Source organism: Epinephelus fuscoguttatus, linkage group LG10 (assembly GCF_011397635.1).
Source record: "Epinephelus fuscoguttatus linkage group LG10, E.fuscoguttatus.final_Chr_v1".
In the NCBI taxonomy this organism is placed as follows: domain Eukaryota; kingdom Metazoa; phylum Chordata; class Actinopteri; order Perciformes; family Serranidae; genus Epinephelus; species Epinephelus fuscoguttatus.
Window position 1 is genome coordinate 8,748,539 of NC_064761.1, and position 11,705 is coordinate 8,760,243.

An 11,705-nucleotide genomic window follows, 5' to 3' on the forward strand; every position below is an offset into this window, starting at 1 on the left:
ACCACTTATCCTGTTAGGGGTCATGGGAGGCTGGAGCCTTTCCCAGCTGACACTAGGTGAGAGGTGGGGCACACCCTGGACAGGTTGCCGGACTATCACAGGGCTGACACATAACCAGACAGACAACCATTCACGCTCACATTCACACCAAGCAGTGTATAAAATAGTTAAAATAAGCTCCACCTCAACCAGCTACACTATTACAATTTCAGTTTCATATAGGGTTAATGCATCAGTAAGGGTGATCTAATAATGTATCATAATTAATTTATTACAACACTGACAGGAGCCTCTTTTTAACAACTGACACTCTGAATACAATTTCCATTTATGACTTTTACCTAAGTAAGCTTTTGAATGCAGGACTAATACTTTTATGTAGGGCCAGAGGTGTGGACTCGAGTCACATGACTTGACTCAAGTCACAAATTTGATGACTTGAGACTCAACTTGACAAAAACAAACAAGACTTGCAGCTAGACTTGGACTTTAACACCAATGGCCTGCAACTTCACTTACACTTTAGCCTTTTGACTTGGAAATAACTTCACCTGAGCCCAAATATTAAAAAGTATGTTTAAAAAAAAAATAAAATCAATGAATCAATTAATTTCCAATTTCTATACATTTCATGAATAAGAAATTTTAAAAAGCATGTTTGAAAATGTAATATATCACTACTCTTGTTAAAATGGCATTACATTTAGTTAAGAGTGCATTATGACTTGTTTAGGACTCAAAACTCTAAATTTAGGACTTCGGACTTGAATGCAAATACTTGAGACTTCCTTGTGACTTGCAGAACAATAACTTTGTCCCATCTCTGTATTAGGTTAGAAGAAAAGTCCTCATCCACTGCCTAAATTGAGTTACTGATTTAGAGCATTAAAGTGAGTTTTTAAAAATTGATTTAAACTTTATATGGAACTTTCAAAAACTCCTCTCTGTGCTGAAACAACTCGATGGACTATAAAGATTGTGCTAATACAACAACGTGTTTTACAGGATCTGTTTCTGTGTGACAGACACTGTGTGACACACACTTTATAATAATCTTATCTGTTGTTGTTTAATTGTCTGCGGTGTCATCACACTTGTTCTATATAATCTTCCACTGGCAACAAGCTCATCACTTCTGCAGCAGCAGGACCTCTCTATTGTTACTTTTCGTAAAGCTTTATCATTTCAAAGAATTGTTTTCGTCTCCGTCCCATGATTTTCCATGTCTGCGGGTGTGCTTCACTTGTGACTGACGCTCGCAGGGTTTCCCCCGGTCTCTTACTGGAGATCAGCTCTGTGTGAGCTCTGATAAGCTTCGCAGTAGAGAGAGAGAGAGAGAGAGAGAGAGAGAGAGAGAGAGAGCGGCAGCAGCAGGTGCGTCCTCCTCAGCATCCCCGGCTCTGTGTCTCCGCCCTCCCTGCTGCTCGCTATAGGCTGGAGGATTTAAGCGCGCCCGCCGTAATGATGAGGGCTCTCTGAGACTGATTGATTTCAAAACTTGACGGGTTTCGAGTTTCACAGGTAAGAGCAGTCCGATATACGCTACTAAAGCGCACATCAAGGCTAAGTTAGTCTGCGTGGGAGACCGGGGGTTTAACCTTTAGTGAGTCTTACTGAACGTGGATACACTTATCCTTTCTCTGCTAAACTTGCACTACTTTCAAAACACATATCAGCAGGTTGCACTGCATTACAGGAGCTGACTGTGGAGTTGCTGCGTGCGTGTGTTTGGACAGAGATGAACCCTGAGGTGGATTACGGAGGCTCCGGCAGCAGCGGGAACGGAAAGCTGCGCCAGTGGCTCATTGAGCAGGTGGACTGCGGCAAATATCCCGGTCTGGTGTGGGAGAACGACGAGAAGAGCATCTTCAGGATACCGTGGAAACACGCCGGGAAACAGGACTACAACCGCGATGAGGATGCCGCGCTTTTCAAGGTAAGAGACCCGCATCCTCCTCCACCGATCATCCAGACAATAAAAGTGACTTTCACAATAAAAGTAGGGAAACAGGTATGCAAAATGACAAAAAGCATAATTTCAAATGCTTTTAAAGCCTCACAAAGACTTTAAATAGGCTAATACAAGGGAAAATTATGAGAAATAATAGACTTTACAATTATGATGTCTAAGTAAAATTTATATATATATATATATAAAAAAATAATTTTTAAGTTTTTAAGGTCTTATTTTATTTTATTTTATTTTAATTTTATTTATTTATTTATTTTTTTACAGAAAGTATTTTGCAGTGTATTTCTGTATGAAATGTCTTACAACGTTTCTTTTTATCATTTATAGTTGGCAAGTTTGTTATTTGGTTTATTAAATGTCAGAAAATAGTTAAAGATGTTCAACACAAGTTTCCAGACAAAAATATGTCTTCTTTAAAATGCTTGTTATGTCTAAACCCTGAGATATTCAGTTTACTGTCATATGAGATCATGAAAAACAAGAGATCCTCACTTTTGAGACATAAATACTGCTGATTAATTTTATGTTAATTCATTACTCAATTAATTGACTCATAGTTGTAGCTCTCTACATAAGTAAAGTTTCCTTTTCTTGAGAGGGCATTCACTGGCTCTGAAATACATGCAGGAGTCTCATCCTCTCACGTTAAACTTCAGAGGGTCTTTTTAATGAAAAGTTCTACCGGTGACCTGTCTGCAGGCCTGGGCGCTGTTTAAAGGCAAGTTTCGGGAGGGGATTGACAAACCAGATCCACCGACCTGGAAGACTCGCCTCCGCTGCGCCCTCAACAAGAGCAATGACTTTGAGGAGCTTGTGGAGAGAAGCCAGCTGGACATCTCAGACCCGTACAAAGTGTACCGCATCATCCCCGAGGGTGCCAAGAAAAGTCAGTCCCACCTCACACACACATCAAACAATACAGCTTTTAAACTGCTGATTTAGCTCAGCACGTGTCAAATGACATGCACCATAAAGATTGGTGAACTTTTTTGACATGTATGATTTAATGTGCCGTTAAGATAAGAGCTGGAAATTCTCTTCGGTGATTGATAAATGTCAGTGACTCCTCAGTGCAGTGATAAACTTTTGAAGAGTTGAGAAGGCAAACCACCACTGAAGGTCATGCTGCATGATGTCAACAGATGACTTATTCTACATGTGTTTAGAGTTTTTTATTTTCTGTCCCCCGTATAGGACCTCGACAGGAGGACAGCCCTCTGAGTCCAATGAGCTATCAGGTGCACTCCCCCTATCCTGCCCTGCAGACCCAGGTGATTTTCATACACATGGAAATGAGTTTGTTTCACAGAGAGAGAGAGAGAGAGAGAGAGAGAGAGAGGGAGAGAGAGAGAGAGAGAGGGAGGGAGGTCTGACGTGCAACAGACACAGTGGATAAGAAAGCTTACTGTGCATGCATGAATGACCTCAGATGCACCAGATGACAGGTCACCGGTTCATGAGTTGCATCCCAAAGTCTAACTGATGCAAGTGTTGTTGACAATGCTGAAATTATAAGAACAGCATCACACAGGACATGAAAGTGTCTTATTTGTCTATTTTTTTTTTTTTCAATTTGAGGTTGTGCAAATAATTTAAACACTGTCAGTAACAGGTGTTTTTAATTTGTGGCTTCAGTATGTTATGTATGTTTATGCCAGGGCTAACCAGGAGTTCAGAATTAATTTTGTGGCTAGTCACCAAAAATTAAAATTTTTAATCATACATTTAACTCTGAAACAACACTTTTATAAATTTTAGCTCCCAAATGTGATACAGAGCTGTACTGCACACTGTCAGACATATTATACTGCAGGATAATTAATACGTTCCTTTAGTTAATTTAATTGTTATTTTTAGTTATTTTCTTTTTTGTCTAAAAATATTCAAAATTTATCAGAGACTCTAAAAAAGATATCACATTCAGCTTTGAGTAAAGAGCATTGTGTGTAACTGCAGAATTTAAGTTACTAACAAAGACTATAAATTACTATCATTTAATCCTGCTGTGGAGCTCCCTTAATGCTTTTGAAAAGAGGATTTTACGAGACAGCATGAAAACTCCCCGATCACAAGAGTCTTGTTAATTAATGTTTTCAAAAAATCATTAAAAAATAGTTATATGATTATATTTACAAGTTCAATTTGTGAGCTGTAGCATACAGCTGTTCAGTACAATACACAGATTATGTTAATTTTGCATGTTGTGTGCGTGTGTGTGTGTGTGTGTGTGTGTGTGTGTGTAGATGCCACAGTACATGCCCACACTAGATTGTAATTGGAGAGATTACTGTCAGGACCAGGCCTCCCTGCCCGAGCTGCCCTTCACTCAGTGTCCCTGTCCCCCTCGCAGCCTGCCATGGCAGGGCCCATCCATGGAGAATGGTACAGTATTTAATATTCAATGTAAGCATCAGCATCCGAGGCAGTGCCTCTCTGTGCTTGTGTTGAGCTCTCGTCTGTCCGTCTATGTGTGCAGGATACCAGCTCAGAGCCTCCATTTACTCGTATGGTCCTGCTGACAGCCAGCCCTCGCCTTTCACACTGGACGCCAGCATCAGATCAGCGGAGGCGCTCTCAGGTAGACACTTTCGTTTCCCTTTTTTCCCTCTGCACGCTATGAAATGAGAAGGAGGGGGGTACTGTTAGACCCAGTGACGTCCTCAACTGAGCATTAGATGTGATTTCAGTGTGGCTTCAGATCCTATTTAGGAAATACCTGGAAATATCATAATATGTAATATATGTTCAAGAATGGGCCTTGTTTATGGTCATATACAGAGATATAGTCAAAATGCAGACATCTCTTTAGGTTTAACTTTTAAACTATGTAGTCTGATTTTAGACTTCATCCGTTCAGACACCTGTAAAAAGGCTTGGACAACACTGCTTTGATATTAGGTTAATGCAACTGCAATGTTTTCCCAGTGTTTAAATATACATTGATTGGCTTAATGAGGGTGCTAGAATTAAATAAAAAATAAATAAATAAAAAACAATATTTTCAGTTCTTACATGTACTGTATGATTCAGTATAACCATTCCCATCAATGCCATGGGCTGGTGTTACTGCACACTACCTGCCCAATATCACAGCCAGGGATATGTGGTGGCTGTGTATCTGTCTGTCTGTCTGTCTGTCTGTCTGTCTGTCTGTCTGTCTGCCCCCTAGTGGCCAGAAATGAATGAATGCAGCTTTAATAAAGTTTAGCGAAAAGGCATTAAGACAATACCATATGCCTGATGGAGGCACCATATTAAACTAGGTTAAGGTCAACGTATTTTGATGATACTTCAGACATGGCTGGTCTAATGTCATTGAAATTTACAGAGATGACATATTTTGTGTTTTTGGCAATTTAAAACACTGAACTGATGAAGGCACTGCAATTTAACTTTGAAGGGGATCTACTATCAAACAGTGCCAAAGTTTCAAATAACGAAGTAAACGTATGTAAATGTAATCCTTGTGGACAAAAACCTCACGCCTCAGACTGTTCTGACTGACTGTACTCGGTTTTCAAATTTTTTTTTCTACTTTCGAGACAAGCTTACGTCAAATTGCGATGGATGTCTTTATATGGTCATCTACTTCAAGCACGCTACTGCAAGTCTTTATATTAGATACACTGCTACTACTGCTAGTACTTGCTACATATAGCTACATGCTAACATCAGGGAAACATGTAACCTTGGTTGCTGAAGATCTGGTTGTGAAGATTTGGTCTAGAAACTCTAATTAGCTATTTTTATTTTTTACATTACAAAGTGCCACTATGGAAGACCCAGTAATGCTGACCAACCTGAGCAGACTGTGCTTTTTTTAGGAGGGGGTCTTAAAGAGACAGGTGCTAAAACGGAGCATTTCAGAAAGAGAGTAAATACAAGTGTTCCAGTACAGATAGTATAAGGAAAACAAAATGTTTTTTTTAACATTAAAGCATGTAAACATGTTCCAGTAGAAACCCAGAATACCAGCAAGAACCTGAAAATGAGCATAAAAGGTCCTCTTTAACACGTCATAGTTTGAAGTCTGACACAAATCTTCTAATACAGATCAAGCAGAGAGTCCGAATACTATAGCTCCACCCACCTGATGCCACGCCCACACAAGCATTCACACACAGTCTACTCTGTTTAATGTTACTGTTTAACTGTTTGCTGCTATTGACCAGAGAACTTAAGATAACCTTATACTTCGGTGTCATACAGGCCAATAAAATAATTTTTCACATGGAAAAAGTTTCCAACTTTGCGACCTACATCTTCATTTACAACTTACAGTATTACCACCTACCAATAATAACTGAAGCCCTAACAGTTGGCAAATTTAACAAGTCTAAAGCTAGACTGTGAATACCCATGTGTGATCACTGAGCTGGGAGTAAACCACGTTACAGCAGAAACTAGGATCATTACATAAAATCACTTTAGACTTTAGCGGGGTTGGAGCAAGACCTAGAAATAAAGGAGCTTGAACCAGCAATGGTCTGTAGTTGGTTTTTTTTTGTTGTTGTTGTTGTGGTTATTTTTTACTTCAACCAATGTCCTCTTTTCCTTCAATCAGACTTCCGCCTGCATGTGTCTGTATATTTCGGGGACACTCTGGTGAGGGAGGTGACAACCTCCAGTCCAGAGGGGTGCCACATTACTCCCTGCTCCCCAGAGGAGAAGCACTATCTGCCGCCCGGGGGTCCCGAGGTGGTCCCCCTGCCTGTGGATGGTCTCTCAGCCCAGAGGAGGGCAGAGGAGTGTCCCCCGAGCCCAACATCCACCCTGGAGAGGGGAGTGTTACTGTGGATGGGTCCTGACGGACTCTACGCTCGGAGGCTGTGTCAGGGCAGAGTGTACTGGCAGGGAGGACTGTCCCAGTATGGAGACAAGCCCAACAAACTGGAGAGAGAGGTCCCCTGTAAACTCCTTCATACGCAGGACTTCCTGACAGGTGAGAAAGCAGGAGAGGGCTCAAACTCATTTCATAATCATTTAATCTGGACAAGATATTTGATTTACAAGGATATTAAATGACAAATATTTAAATTTTATATGCTGGAACCAGCAAAAGTTTAGCATCAGGGCCCAGTCCACACTGATGCGGATAGTTTTGAAAACAGGGTTTTTCACTCCTTCCTTTTTAAAGAAATTCCTGTCCACACAAGCTAATCTTCGTCTATAAAAAATGGAAAAAAAAATGAAGCATTGTCAAGAGCATGCCAAACCAACAGGCGGCGATGTCATGATAACTATAAAGCCACACAATGAAGAAGAACAACACTGACCAATCAGAAGCATGAAAAAAGCTATTACTGGAAGGCTACCTGGAGCAGTGACCTCCATAGTGCCTTCTGACGCCTCTTCATCAATATAGTGGAAGAGTAACTGTACATGTATGTGTAAACATGTAAAAAAAATCCTGTAAGCAAGCTTAGAGCTAGCACTACTTTGGTAACATCTGAGATTGCATGAAATGTTGCCTCATTTGTGACGCCTCACAAAGGCGAAAATGGCGCACACCCTGGCGTCTAAAGCCAAAAACTGTATTTTACAAAAAAACTGTTACGTAAAACAGAGTTTGCGTGTAGATAAAAGGCCAAAACACAGAAAAAGCTGTTTACAAATACACTCATGTACATGTAGACAGCGAAAAACAATGTATTATCATATAGGCCTGTCAATTAGTTTTCTTCAAAATTGTGTACAACTGTTGACTACAACTGAAATTGTACAAATTGAGGGAGGACATATGTCCTTTCTGCCAGCTGGTTTTGTTAGGAAAAAGAGTTGCAACTTAAGAAACAGGTTAGTTTGTTGTTCTTCAGTGCAGCAGAACATTTTTTCATCCAAACAGTTGGAAGAATCTTTGAGGATTCTGGAAATACCTTCAGACAAACAGGAAGTGTTGTTAAACACCTATATGAGTTTTTCAAAGTTTATTTTTTGGAAAGTTGGATGCTTAGCTCTGTGACTGAAATCTAATCTTGAATTTCCCCCCTGGGGGATCAATAAAGTATATCAATAATGGCAATACATTAACCTATGTAAGTAGCACAAACTAGGGCAAATGCTAAAGTTACGGTAAGTCAGCAGTGCAGATTTGAATTCTTTAAAAGTGAAGTTTGTCTGATAAAAACTACAGCTCATTTACTGTAAGCCCCTTTAGATGAAAGCCATCTAAAAACAAAACTTAAGAGAAATAAATCCCCCCAAAAGTTAGTATTAGTGTGTGTCAACCACTGTGGTAGACAAATTCTTTAAATTAGTATTTCATGATGAGGTGACAGTCACATGACTTATTCACAGCCACATCATCCCCGCCCACTTGCTAAGCCAGCCCCAGCTGTGTAAAAGAAAAAAAAAATTGACAGCTAATTGTATTTGCATACATGGTGTGACCAGGACTTTCCATTCGAATCGCCCCAAAGGTCATACCACTTCAAGAGAAATTCTGCTGAATTCATTTGAATCTACCCGTTGACTTGTATTTTAGATATCAAAGCTGCTGCTGCTGCTGATGATGATGATGGATTGTTCTCATCTCTTTCCTGACTATCAGAGATCCAGAGTTATGGCCTCCATGGTCGGCCGCTGCCTCGTTTCCAGGTCCTGCTGAGTTTTGGAGACGAGTGTCTGGACCCGCAGAGACAAAGGCGGACACTTACAGTCCAGGTGAATGTTGACACTATAATACTAGCTGCTGTAATTATATTAAAGTACTGTTTAATTAGCCCAGGCCTCATATTTCCTAGTTCATTTTTTTTTTCATTTTGAACTTTTAAAATGTGCTTTGAAAAGTGAAAAATGGGATTTGAAAGTTAAATCAAAAGATTTGGAAGTTTGTTAGAACTTTTTTATAGTCATAATGTTTAAAAACTTAAAATCCAGTTTCTGAACGAGTTTTGCAGAGATTCAGCAAAAGCCCAGTTTCAGATCTCTGAATCACTGCACACATCTGTACCTGTTTTTTTCATTGATTTCAAGTGAAAATCAAAGAAGAATTTTTTTCTGATTAATTAACTTGGCAAGATCCAAAACTCACAGAAAGAAACCCAAGAAGTGGAGTTTCAACCAATTGTGCTCCAGCCTTTCTTGGCCATTAAGTGTTACTGATAGAGCCTGATAATCAGACTGAATTATCAGTTTGCTTTTATTTAATTTTTCAGTCTAACATCATTAGCTGATTTCTGTAACTATTATTCAGGCTATTGTTGCATTTCATTAGAGCATGTTAGATTTACCCATAGTTCCTATTTCAGATCTTCTCCCTTTTAAAAAGCTGGGAGAGCGCATTCTAAGCAATGTAACAAGTGACGAATCCCTGCTTGGGTAATCTGACACAGCGAGACCATATCTCAAATGCAATTAGTCTGAAACCTCTCAGTTCATTTTTGATTTCCAAGGGACGTTATCAACAGCCATAGACCAAAATGCCTCTGGATGCAGTTTGATAGATCTACAACTAACCACAGCAACTACACATGATGTATTGCTGAGGGACAGTATCATGTAAACAGACTACAGAGTGCAAAAATGAGCTCTGATGATGTGCAACAATATGTCTGTAAACGAGCGTTGCTGTTTTTGCCATCAGAATTTGGAAATTGTACTTCAACAGAAAGTTTCACATCAGCTGTTGGCGTCTTGTTTGTTTTCAAGAATGCCTAAACCATGTCCTCTTTACTAAGTTAGGTATATGTTTGCATGGGTTCACCGGCGTAAGCCAAAAATGATGTTAGCCCGTATTTTGCGAAAAGCACAAGGCTCCGCAAGTTGTAAGTCATCGACATCGTCTAAAACACGCCCATATTAGATAAACGGTTATGATTTGCCTGACCGCAGCCAGGTCAACTGGAAATTCTTATATTCTTATATTGGAATCTGTATTTAGACAAAAAATCTTTACTTAAAGTCCACTTACTAGTTTCACCCTAGAACTTTCAACCATCCACCTTAATGGTTGGAGTTGGTTCATCTGCGTACAATAATGGGTTCTACTATCTCCAGGACCGAGATTTAGATTGAAAGCTCTAGAAAGCTCAAAGTTATGAAACACTTCTTAAATTATGAAAAGAAAGCAGCTCTTTTAGACTTTGTGTTATTTTTACACTTTCAAATCCTATTTTTCACTTCTCAAACTATAACCTTTCAAAACTTTCTTTTCAGGGTTTCAAATATTGGTCTGGATATTTTGATACTAATGTGAGCTCATAGAAACTATCTGCAGTGGAAAATGGTGCAAGTTTAGAGCCTTTCACTGACCCATATGACGTTCCTGTGTTTCAGGTGGAGCCGCTGTTTGCCACTCAGCTCCTGTACTACGCCCAGCAGAGGGGCGGCCACTGCTACCGCAGCTACGAGCACCTGGGAGTCATGGACCACATAAACACCTCTGAGGACTACCAGAGGACCATCACACATCACCACAGCAGCAGCCTGCAAGAGTGATCTTAATAGGTTCAAGTGACTGTTGAAAACTTCAAGATGCAGCAATGACCTCTGACCCAGGAGACCAAGGAATCTGTGAGACAAGAGGGCAAACGTGGGCAGTGTTATACATAGCTGATGGACATTTTGGTGATTGTAACTGTTTGCCCTGACGGGTTCTGTTTGTGTTTGTCAATGTGTGTGGCAGGGACAAAAGTTTCAGTGTAAAGATTTTTTCCTTACTGTATTTTTATGGCACCATGAATATATTTCATATTGACTATGCAAAGAAAACTGACAGCTTAGGTGATTGTACTGTAAAAACTGTGTGGTGAATTTTAGTTCCTTAGGGGGATAGTTAGACATTTTAGGAAATACGCCTTTTCACTTTCTTGCTGAGAGCTAGGTGAGACAGTCGATATCAATCTCATGACAGTGAACATGAAGCTGGAGCCAGGAGGCGGTTAGCTTAGCTTAGCACAAAGATTGGAAACAGGGGAAACAGCTAGCCTGGCTCTGTCTTATGTCTTACAGGTGCTGGGAGGCAGATTTTTGACCTCTGGAATTAGCCAGGCAAGCGGTTTGCAGTTTTCATGCTAAGCTAAGCTAAGCTAATCATCTTTTGCCAGTATCTTTATAGTTGCAGTACATCCGTGAATTGTATGGATTTTCTCATTTAACTCTTTTTCTAAATAATATTTTGTTGCCAGACACTATCACCTCCATTTTGTAAATTATGAATGAAGTCTTGTGCCCCGCTGTGTTTGTGTGAGAAACTCTCAGGGATTTTAAATAAGCTTTTATAACTTAGTTTTGCATCGAATATTTTAATTACAAGATGTATTTTTTAAATGTATGTGTCATACAAATCAAATCTGAGAAAGACCTGGAGTGAAAGTTTTGAGCTTGTTTGCCTTGAAGGTGCACATTTCTGTAAAAAAAAACAAAACAATAAATGGCTTAAGTGCAAAAAGTGACGACCCCTGTTCATAACTGTGTGAGCTCTTCGGGTAACGTCAGTACTATGTGTTCTGTGTCTGAACAGGAAGTGTGGTTCAGATGCAGGATGAGGCTGGTTAATCAAAGACTTCGTTATCACAAACAAATGTGATGACATCACGAGGGGAGGAGAGAAGAAGAGGAAGAGGTTGGCCACGCTTTCCGCGCTACGCTGGAGAGAAAGCCTTCCTGGCTTCTGTTTGCAGATTAGAGTCTGTTTCCACTTCCATGGAAAACAATCACAAAAACCCACAAATATATTTGTCACTGCCATGAAAGAATTTACAAGAAGAGCAGGGAAGATGTCATCACTTGA

General features: G+C 39.9%; 1 protein-coding gene across 4 annotated transcripts; it reads left to right on the plus strand.

Moving 5' to 3' along the window:
* The first annotated feature begins 1,444 nt into the window (after positions 1-1,444).
* Positions 1,445-11,360, plus strand: irf4l (interferon regulatory factor 4 like). 4 transcript variants are annotated; one of them, XM_049588796.1, is made up of 9 exons: positions 1,445-1,521; positions 1,680-1,936; positions 2,672-2,858; positions 3,167-3,243; positions 4,216-4,354; positions 4,449-4,550; positions 6,537-6,914; positions 8,523-8,635; positions 10,250-11,360. In XM_049588796.1, exons 2-9 carry the CDS (start codon positions 1,739-1,741, stop codon positions 10,409-10,411), a joined length of 1,356 nt encoding a protein of 451 aa, XP_049444753.1. In that variant the 5' UTR covers positions 1,445-1,521; positions 1,680-1,738; the 3' UTR covers positions 10,412-11,360. The 4 variants fall into 4 exon arrangements, with proteins under 4 accessions (XP_049444753.1, XP_049444755.1, XP_049444752.1 ...); XM_049588798.1 differs by having other exon boundaries at positions 1,464-1,521; positions 1,737-1,936; XM_049588795.1 differs by having other exon boundaries at positions 1,465-1,521; positions 1,677-1,936.
* The last annotated feature ends 345 nt before the right edge of the window (positions 11,361-11,705 follow it).